The 11,169-nt window shown below is 40.8% G+C and overlaps 1 protein-coding gene across 15 annotated transcripts in view; it reads left to right on the forward strand.

The window, feature by feature from the left end:
* The window catches only part of TRDN (triadin), a 351,197-nt gene that overhangs the window by 136,549 nt on the left and 203,479 nt on the right, over window positions 1-11,169 (forward strand). For 14 of the 15 annotated variants that reach the window (XM_074990631.1, XM_074990634.1, XM_074990630.1 and 11 more), the window contains 2 exons: window positions 1,055-1,114; window positions 3,581-3,775. In XM_074990631.1, the coding sequence (XP_074846732.1) occupies window positions 1,055-1,114; window positions 3,581-3,775 (255 nt within the window). The remainder of the gene's footprint in view (window positions 1-1,054; window positions 1,115-3,580; window positions 3,776-11,169) is intronic. The other variant, XM_074990645.1, reaches the window with a different exon arrangement.

The following is an 11,169-nucleotide window of genomic DNA, read 5'->3' on the forward strand; positions in this document are numbered from 1 at the left end:
GCCATGTAGCCCCTACTGACATTCCTAGGAGGTATTTTCCCATTAACGTAAGTAATCCACTTCCTTGAAAGTCAGTAGTTAGGTTCATGGAAGAATTCTTCCATCAACCTAATGCTTGATGTCTACATTAGTATTTAATTAAATCAACCTAATTTTGTTGTATAAACCGACTCTAAATCACGGGGGAGAATTCTGTGCCAGAACAGTTCCTGTGGATCTGCTTAGTGGACATCTCATTGCTTTCAGCTGCCCTTCCCTCAACATATATCCTGTTTCATGTCACTTCTCAGCTTATCTGAGGTTTGCTGTATATCATGTCATCTGCCAGTAGTGCTACGTGGTCATCCCAGAAATTGAGGATCACTGTGGCAGGAGGATGCCCGCACAAGTAATGTCATGCCAGCTGCAGTGAGATATAGTAGTGATAGAACCATTATGGTGGTCCTAAACCATTTAAAATTCCTTCAACACATAGGAGATCCTTCGAAGGCTGAGTAAGGTAGCTTTTCTGCTCAGATAAAGAGACCTAAGAACTTATATTTACAAAAGCACCATCTAAACACATCAGCTAAAAAGTATATAGCCAACAGACCATGACATCAAATATCCATTCCAGAGAGAAATGTGTTAAAAAAGACTGTTGCTGTGACTTAGCTGCCACTTGAATGAGGTGAGGACAACTTACAGGGCATATTATTCTCATCAAATATATAATGTCATGGCAATCTAGGACAGGAAGGAGCGAGATATCAGAGTAGAATAATTATATGCTTCTGTGCCACAGAATAAAACCTTGTGGAAAGTGCTCTGCATGTCCATTCTTTTTTGAGAGCTGCTAAAACATCACCAATTTATGTGTGTGTGTAACTGTTACTGGCTCATACAAGTCAGAACCCTTTGTAAAAAGAGGGAAATATGAAGTAAACTGTGAATATATGAACAAGAGATGTGTTCAAAGATGTGTCATGAGCCTGTGATGTTGTTTTAGCAACCCTTTTTTTTAGTTTTCACAGCAATTTTTGTAAAAAAAGGTATATTTTTAATTTATTGTTAGTAATTCAAAAAGAGAAACCTGAAAGAGAAGAAAAAGTTGAAAAGAAAACTCCTCCTAAAGGTAAAGTGTCTCCTTTTATTACATTTTGATTTTACAATGTTTGCACTAAAAAGTTTAATCTGTATTTTGTATGCAGAGCGTGAACATGTATGAAAGCAAGCTGTATATTGGCACAACTGAGGAAATAAAATATACTTGTTGAATCTTCTTTAGCTTAGTACAAAATGTAGCTCATTGAAATAGTGAAAACAAAACTGTGTGTTGCTGTATCACAGAGAAAGCTGAGAGTGGACTTGCATGGCACTGACATTTCTTGCACATTTTCACCAAATGAAGTTAAAAAGATCAGCCAGGAATTTTAGCAGGGATGCAGGGAAAAAATTACAATGGGGATGCTGAGACCGAAAGAACCAAACTGTAGGTCTTTTATGTAATAGAAACTACTTCAAGCTAAGAGATGTTGACAGCACCTCCAGCATCCCTGTTCCAGCACCTATGAATTTTAGGAGTGTTGTGACTTTGTTTGGAGTTAGCTGTTTTCTAAACAGTAGTATTTTGGTGTCATCAGTAATTTCAGTGTCCATAGTTAAAATTAATTTAATAGTCCCAGTGGTTTAGTGGGAATTGCTGTACCACAGCAATATGGGAGACAGGAGTTTTGCCTCAAGGTCACATAAACATGAAGGTTACAGAAGTACAGGTTGAACCTCTCCAATCTGGCACTCTCTGGTCCAGCAACATTTGTCATCTGGCATGATTTTTGTTAGTTGGATGACCACTGAGTGTGGCCACGTTTCCCGTGGTCCCATAAAGTTTGTTTCTAGCCACCTGTCCTGGTTCTCAGTGTTCTGTGCTGTTATTTAGCTGTAATTCACCCCTAAATGTCTTCTAAGAGCTCAATAAGCAGTGGAAGTGTTGCTTATATTGCTAGTCAATGCTAGCCTTGATTAGACATGTACCCTATTTTGGGCCCCATTCTGTAAAGTGTTGAGCACCTGATTTTCCCCTCAAACTGCATATCAGATTGATCCATGGATGATTATATGTGAAAACTGTTAGTAGCTTCTACAATCTTGAGGCCTAGAGGCCAATCTGATACAATCTGGGGTGGGAATAGCAGCTGATGAGACATCAGTTAGTGAGACCAAGAGACATAATTCATGCCATCATGTATGATGATGTCACACCCTTGCCACGTGAGCTCATGGATGATTCATTATTGCCAAATTCGGGATCATTCTCCTGCTTCAAGGTACAGTAGCCTCTCCAGTTATACAAGGGTTCCGTTCCTGCCCACCCTCACATAACTCAAATTTTGTGTAAGTGGGGTGGATGGCTTTTTTCCCCAGCGGAAAGCACGTTCTGCAGCTAAGGAAGCAGCAGGAGCACCTGGAGCTCCTTTTGAAAGGTAAGTCCTGGGGGTGGGGGTTGGTGAGGGTTAAATCTGGCAGTGGGTTGGGGCTGTGGGAGGGGAGCAGGAGGGTTAAGCCTGGTGTGGGTTAGGGCTGCAGGGGGGGTAGCTGGTGGAGTTGAGCCAGAGCCATGTACAGGGGAGTTGAACTGAGGTCGGGGGGGAGGTGTTGAACCAGGGCAGTGGGGGTTGAGCTGGAGCTGTGCTTGAGTGCTGAGCTGGGCCGTGGGACGTTTGACCTGGGGCCGGGGGGGTTGAACCAGGGCAAGGAGTTTGAACCAGAGCCGTGCGTGGGGTAGCAAGCTGGGCTGCAGTGGAGGCGGGGCTGAACAGAGCCAAAGGGGGTTGAATCATGGGGGGGTTGAACCAGGCAGCATAGAGCCAGGCGGGAGAGGGATTTTGAGTTGCACTTTAATGTGATTTAAGCGCAACTCAAAATCACGCATTTCAAGGGTTTTGTAAAAGGTTGGCAAGGTTGTCATATGCACTGGCAGAAGTGTATTCCAGGCACTCTCAATTAGAGGAACCCGTTTAAGAATAACAAAATACACTGAATATCAGTTCTTCAGCAGATCAGGCTGTATATTATCAATAAGAGAAGTTGTAGAAAACTGCCACTTATGCATCATAGATGTGACCCAGCCTGACTTAGCTAAACAGGAGATTATACCATATTGCAGTTCTTAGAGGTGCCTTTCCTATTAATGATTGGCCACGTATATGCTTGGATTACAAGGCCTGTACCCAGTGGACCTGATACACCATGACATTACCCCAGTTTTGTGGGGTTTAAACAGGACCATTGTGTCTAATGGTCAATACAGCACAAAGAAAGGCCCAGCATATATCATTAATGCATTTTATAAAAGGAATAGAACTGTTGAGTATTTTATCCACTAGTTTGTTTAAACTGATTTATATGCCTTCATTCCTTTGGGCTTGTTCTCTGCATCCATCTTAATTATACTGTAAGCTATTCATGGCTGGGACTACTTATATTTTTGTTCTTGTTGTGCATATTATCATAATGCGTTATGATCATTTGAATTTAAAAGAGTTCTATGTTATTTATTCAGGGAAGAATGGTTTCTGTATACATTCTTTTTTACTTGCAGAAGAAAAGAAAGTGAAGAGCACCAAAATTGAAGAACAAGTTAAAAAGGAAGTGAAAGATGGAAAAACTGAATTGAAGGCAGTTGAAAAAAGCAAACAGACAGAAGCAAAAGTAGAGGAAGTTGGATTAATAAAGGCAAAACCGAAAGTGAAGGAGGAGAAAGCAGTGAAGACTGAAACAAAATCAGAAAAGAAAGGTAAACAAAATGAGGAGGAAACAGCTGAAGATCTTAAAAAAGTAGTGGGAAAGAAGCCAAGACAGTGAAATTTATTCTGGCAAAAACCAAAGTCAAAATTCCACACATGTAAAAGAAAATAATAGTATTGCTTAATCTCTACTGGGGTTCAGGACACTAAGCAGAAACTTAAAAAGGATTCTTAAGCTAAACCTCCAGCATGACGAATGTTACTGATGTAGCTAAAGATTCATTTTGCACATGAATGTTTCATTGAGATAACAAGGACCAGTGTTCACGCTTACTGAAAAATTTGGAGCAGATTATTTGAATAAGAGTTTTAGATCTTTTATTTTAGCATTACATTGGGAAGAAGGGTTTTTTTTCCTAAGTATTTTAAATTGCCCTTTAACTTATATTAGCAGATAGTCTTGAATTAAAAAAAAATTAAGAGAATGTGACATGTTGAAGTAATAGTGACATCAATGTGGTTAATTATGAGTTACCTAGTGATGTTTTGGTAAGTATGTTTTGCTTCTAAATTGTGCGTATATTCTGCTTAACAAGGACAAAAATCACAGTTGATAGAATGGAATACGGTATTTGTATTACATCAGGCTATGCAAGGCTCTGCCATGCTCTATACAGCACTATGCCATGGCAATGCCTCATGTGACTTGATGCAGTCTGGAAGGATATCGGGGGTAGCCGTGTTAGTCTGTATCTGCAAAAACAACAAGTCCTATGGCACCTTATAGATTAACTGATTTCTTGGAGAATAAGCTTTCTTGGGCAAACAGCTGCTTTGTCAGATGCAACAATCCAGTAACTGTGGGCATACCCTTGTGTCTGTTCAGAGCTCCTTTGAAGTTAGTGGGATAGTACCTGGAAGAAGGAATCTGCCCAAGCAGATCCATTATATTGTTTGGGCTATTGTCATGCACCCATCTGTGAGTGGTGATATATTGCCAAATACATATATTTTAGACCTCTGAAAATAGTTGTTCAAAGATTTGGAGTCCTAGGAAAAACATGGCCACTTTCCTGGGATTTATAAGGTAATGCACTGGTATTTTTTACATTTGTTCACATTCAAACTACATTTAGTTTTCACAGGAAATACCAGAGCCTTGTAGGCACAATGGAACAATGGGAGACTGAAGCAGCTTCCTGCACTCTGATGACCTTTACCTGTCCACTGTGTTAGGAGCTCAGCATATTGCAGGCTGCACTCAACGCTTTTTTGGGGGGGATTGATCTCTGAGCCATAGGTTCAGATTCAAAATGACTGGACATATTTATGAACACTGGTGAATATCAGATGTTTCCAAACTAATTCACTTCCAGTGTGATGTTATTAAAGGATGGAAACTCTGAAATAATTCCTTGTTTCCATAGAAAATCCTTCAGTTAAAATGAATATTTAGCCCTGAAGTTTGAAGAATCAACTTCAAAAATTACATCTTTATCTGAAATCCTGCAGGCATATCTCTTGCATTGATACCATTGGTACAGATTTCCCATGACATACATGGAAACATGATCATCAAACTATTTCACATACATCAGTAGAGTTATTTATGCTATTTTAATTCAATATTATAACTGAGTTTCCTTTACAAATAACTATTTTCAGAGCCTAAATAGCTCAAAAAATTGACATCTAAAATTTACCATAAAATATCTCTACTCAAAATACATTAAAAATTGTTTTTGAGTGTTTTAAAATTACAGTAATTTAAAGGAGAAATAAACTAGACAATTCACATTTGTGTTTGCATTCCCAGGATTAAAAGTGGTCTCCCTTCATATATATGAAAAGGTTTAGGTTTCTAATCAGGAATAAACTAATGCCTTTTGTCCCTAAACTCAGACAAATTGAAATCAATGGGAGCCTTTCCATGGCCGTCAATGGATTTGGATAGGCCACTTGCGAAGATTCATTTGTCTTACACATGTCCTTTTATTGTTTCAGCAACTATCTTTGTTTTCATGCACAGGTTTCATGCATTTGTGCCAGTCAAACACGTTAATGTTCCTAAGTATTCATTGGCTGAGATACTGTGCCCAATCTGAAATTAGTGTTTTCAATCAATGGTATATCTTTATATATACACATTTAGGTTTTTTTTTAAAGAAAATAGTCTTCTTTCTAGCCACTTTTGGATTCATCAGAAAAAAAATGTATATTTTTGCAGTCTTTTACAGATTGATACAGTAGACTTAAAAGACTTCACAAGAACTGTTTATAATCAAGGATGGTTGTAGTTCATAGAACTCTTGATCTGAATTCTGTAGCAAGGGACTGGGATTCTGTAGTGCTCTAGGTAAGGTGACCATCCATCCTGTTTTCGGCAGGATGATCCCGTGTTTGGGATCCCAACTTATTTTAAAAAAGGGACTAATTGATCCATATCTGCTGCGCAGGCAGGCTGCACAGGCACAACTGTCTGCCAGAGAGCAAGTACTGTGTGTCAGTATGTGCTCGCCAACAGAAGGAGCTGGCAGGTTAACTGGGGGAGGAGGAGTACCTTGGCTGCTCCCTCCCTGCTGCTTCCCTGAGGCTCGGGGAAGCTGGGGGGGAGCACCCCGGCTGCTCCATCCTGGCCGCTTTCCTGGGGCTCAGGGAAGGGGCGGAGTGCCCCCCCACCCCCGGCCTGTATGTAACCATGGAAGATATGGTCACTCTAGATTCAGGGCAATGGAGTACAATACTGCAGCAGCGTCTGATAAATTAGCTATTGAGATTTTGGGGAACTAAATATGAAAATGAATAATAGCATCAGCACCTGATAAGCTCTGTTGCGTAACTTTATAATTGAATTCATGTTTGTTCTAATTTTTTTAATATTCAATATCCTCCATAACTTTAATATTTTTGGAAAACACATAATAACGTCATGGAAGTTATCAAAGATGCTCATTTTAGGAGAAGAATAGGGGAGATCTGAGATTGTTGTGTCACGTACAACAGGAAGGTGAAAAAATAAGCAGTCTGAGATTGCTGGGGAAGTACACAAGCTGGCTGTTAATCTTAAAATAATCAGTGGTTGAACAGCGTTTACATTTAAACTGTAATCATTAGCTTTCAAAATTAACATCCCTTTGAGAGGAATGGAACAGTTTACCTTTCCATTAGAGCTATTGTTTCGAGCTAACTGAAGATTTGGGCACACATACCTGAAGTAAGTTTGCACTCAGTTCCTAACTGAAAGGTTTTCTTCACCATTGCCAAGTGTTAGAAACTTTGACCTAGGGTTTTAACAATGGATGCAAACATATTTGAAATCAACTGGTGCTCAGCATTCCTTGGTTGCTTTTTAGCCTTACGGTACATCTACACGGCAAATGAAGGGGTGCCAGCCAGTGATCCCTCTCATTTTTTCTATCCATGGGCAGAATAAATTTTGTTATGTGCACCAAGGCATAGGCAGATGTGCAATACCAGTAGACACACATGGTTCTGGCTGCGAGCAGCTGTTTTGATGCTCTGCTAATCAGCTGGGCAGCACATTAATCTCTTCTGGGTGGCCACGCAAATTCTTATCTTACAGAGACACTGGTGACAGCTTTAGTCAGGATGGGTTACAGGACGGTATTAGTAAAGAAACAATGGCACAGGCCAGCAAACAAAGAGGCTGTGTGTACACTTTCATTCCTCTTTAGAAATAGGCATGCAAATGAGGGAAATCAAAAATGCAAATGAGGCACAGATTTACATATCTGGTGCCTCGTTTGCATATTCTTCTTTCGGAAGAAAAGTAATGTAGATGTGGCTCTGTAGAAAGTAAGCCCCATCTTCAAAAGAAGCTTTCTTCCCATAAAAAAAAGGGAAGAAGGGTTCTTTCGACGTTGGGGTTTACTTTCAAAAGAGCTGCGTCTGCACTGCTTTTCTTCTTTCAAAAGAGTATGCAAAGGAGGTGCTAGATATGTAAATCTACACCTCATTTGCAAGCCTCTTTTGAAAGAGGAATGCAAGTGTAGACACAACCAGAATGTTCCCAGAGCTCATGCTGGGGTCAGACTAACTCTCAGCAAAGCCTATGACACCATGTCCTTATTATCATTACCAATGCCAGCTAGATAGAGGCTAATGAAAGTATGCTAATCTGAACTGCAATCACACCTTCATTTGTGCTGTGGATATGTGCTGAGAACCCTGAGGGTGTGTCTACATGGGCACAGATCTTCCAAATGGCCATGCTAATGGCCATTTCAAAGATTACTAATCATAGAATCATAGAACACTAGGACTGGAAGGGACCTGGAGAGGCCATTGAGTCCAGCCCCCTGCCCCAATGGCAGGACCAAGTACTATCTAAACCATCCCTGACAGACATCTGTCTAACCTGTTCTTAAATAACTCCAGTGATGGAGATTCCACAACCTCCCTTGGCAATTTATTCCACTGTTTGACCACCCTGACAGTAATGAACTTTTTCCTAATGTCCAACCTAAACCTCCCTTGCTGCAGTTTAAGCAGCCTCTTGTTCTATCCTCAGAGGCCAAGAAGAACAAGTTTTCTCCTTCCTCCTTTTGACTCCCTTTTAGATACCTGAAAACTGCTATCATGTCTCCCCTCAATCTTCTCTTTTCCAAACTAAACAAGCCCAATTCTTTCAACCTTTTTTCATAGGTCACATTCTCTAGACCTTTAATCATTCTTGTTGCTCTTTTCTGGACCCTCTCTAGTTTCTCCACATCTTTTTTGAACTGCGGTGCCCAGAACTGGACACAATACTCCAGCTGAGGCCTAACCAGTGCAGAGTAGAGTGGCAGAATGACTTCTTGTGTCTTGTTCACAACACAACTGTTAATGCATCCCAGAATCATGTTTGCTTTTTTTGCAACAGCATCACACTGTTGACTCATATTTAGCTTGTGGTCCACTATAATCCCTAGATCCCTTTCTGCTGTAGTCGTTCCTAGACAGTCTCTCCCCATTCTGTATGTGTGAAACTGATTGTTCCTTCCCAAGTAGAGCACTTTGCATTTGTCCTTATTAAACTTCATCCTGTTTACCTCAGGCCGTTTCTCCAGTTTATCCAGATCCTTTTGAATTATGACCCTATCCTCCAAAGCAGTTGCAACCCCTTCCAACTTCATATCATCTGCAAACTTAATAAGTGTACTTTCTATGTCAATATCTAAATCGATGAAGACGTTGAACAGAACCGGTCCTAACACAGACCCCTGTGGAACCCCACTTCTTATACTTTTCCAGCAGGATTGAGAACCATTAAAAACTTCTCTCTGGGTACGGTTATCCAGCCAGTTATGCACCCACCTTATAGCAGCCTCATCTAAATTGTACTTGCCTAGTTTTTTTATAAGAATATCATGAGAGACTGTATCAAATGCTTTACTAAAGTCTAGGTATACCACATCTACCACTTCTCCCCTATCCACACAGCTCGTTATCCTATCAAAGAAAGCTATCAGATTAGTTTGACAAGATTTATTCTTTACAAACCCATGCTGGCTGTTTCCTATTACCTTACCACCTTCCAAGTGCTTGCAGATGATTTCTTTAATTACCTGCTCCATTATCTTTGCTGGCACTGAAGTTAAGCTGACTGGCCTGTAGTTTCCTGGGTTATTCTTATTCCCCTTTTTATAGATGGGCAATATATTTGCCCTTTTCCAGTCTTCTGGAATCTCTCCTGTCTCCCATGATTTTCCAAAGATGATAGATAAAGGCTCAGATACCTCCTCTATCAGCTCCTTGAGTATTCTAGGATGCATTTCATCAGGCCCTGGTGACTTGCAGACATCTAATTTTCCTAAGTGATTTTTAACTTGTTCTTTTTTTATTTCACCTTCTAACCCTACCCGTTTCCCACTAGCATTCACTATGTTGGGCGTTCCTTCATCAGACTTCTCAGTAAAGACCGAAACAAAGAAGTCATTAAGCATCTCTGCCATTTCCAAGTTCCCTGTTACTGTTTCTCCCTCCTCACTGAGCAATGGCCCTACCCTGTCCCTGGTCTTCCTCTTGTTTCTAATATATTTATAAAAAGCCTTCTTGTTTCCCTTTATGCCTGTAGCTAGATTGAGCTCATTTTGTGCCTTAGCCTTTCTAATCTTTCTCCTGCATTCTTGTGTTGTTTGCCTATATTCATCCTTTGTAATTTTTTCTTGTTTCCATTTTTTATACAATTCCTTTTTTATTTTGAGATCATGCAAGATCTCCTGGTTAAGCCAAGGTGGTCTTTTTCCATGTTTTCTATCTTTCCTACACAGCGGGATAGCTTGCTTTTGGGCCCTTAATAATGTCCCTTTGAAAAACTGCCAACTCTCCTCAGCTGTTTTTCCCCTCAGTTTTGCTTCCCATGGGACCTTACCTACTAGCTCTCTGAGTTTACCAAAATCTGCCCTCCTGAAATCCTTTATCTCTATTTTGCTGTTTTCTGTTCTACCCTTCCTCAGGATTGTGAACTCTATGATTTCATGATCACTTTCACCCAAGCTGCCTTCCACCTTCAAGTTCTCTACCAATTCCTCCCTATTTGTTAAAATCAAATCTAAAACAGCTTCCCCCCGGTAGCTTTTTCAACCTTTTGGAATAAAAAAATTGTCTCCAATGCAATCCAAGAACTTGCTGGATAGTCTGTGCCCTGCTGTTAAAGTTTCCCAACATATATCTGCATAGTTGAAGTCCTCCATCACCACCAAATCTGGGGCCCTGCTTGACTTTGTTGTTTAAAAAAAGCCTCATCCACCTCTTCCACCTGGCTATGCGGCCTGTAGTAGACGCCTAGCAGGACATCACCCTTGTTTTTTACCCCTCTTAGTCTCACCCAGAGACTCTCAACACATCCATCTCCTACGGCCATCTCCACCTCAGTCCAAGTGTGTACATTTTTAATATATAAGGCAACACATCCCACCTTTCTTCCCTGTCTGTCCTTCCTAAGCAGGCTGTACCCTTCAATACCTACATTCCAATCATGTGTATTATCCCACCAAGTTTCTGTGATGCCGACAATGTCATAGTTATATTTATTTATTAGCACTTCCAGTTCTTCCTGCTTATTACCCGTACTTCTTGCATTTGTATATAGGCATCTAAGATATTGATTTAATCTTGCCTCCCTGTTTTGCCTTGACCCTCTTTTTACTCTGACATTGTTGCCCATGCTGCCTCCCATTTCTGACCCATCACCCAGGTTTCCATGTTCTCCACTTACCTGTGGGCTTTGCTCCCCTGCCCCTGTCAAACTTAGTTTAAAGCCCTCCTCACTAGGTTAGCCAGTCTGCGTCCAAATACGGTCTTTCCCCTCCTCGAAAGGTGAACACCATCTCTGCCTAGCAGTCCTTCCTGGAATAGCATTCCGTGGTCAAGGAGGCCAAAGCCTTCCTGGCGACACCACCTTTGAAGCCAGGCATTCACCTCTAGGATGCACCTGTCTCTG

This window comes from Carettochelys insculpta, chromosome 3 (genome assembly GCF_033958435.1).
Source record: "Carettochelys insculpta isolate YL-2023 chromosome 3, ASM3395843v1, whole genome shotgun sequence".
NCBI classification, from domain to species: domain Eukaryota; kingdom Metazoa; phylum Chordata; order Testudines; family Carettochelyidae; genus Carettochelys; species Carettochelys insculpta.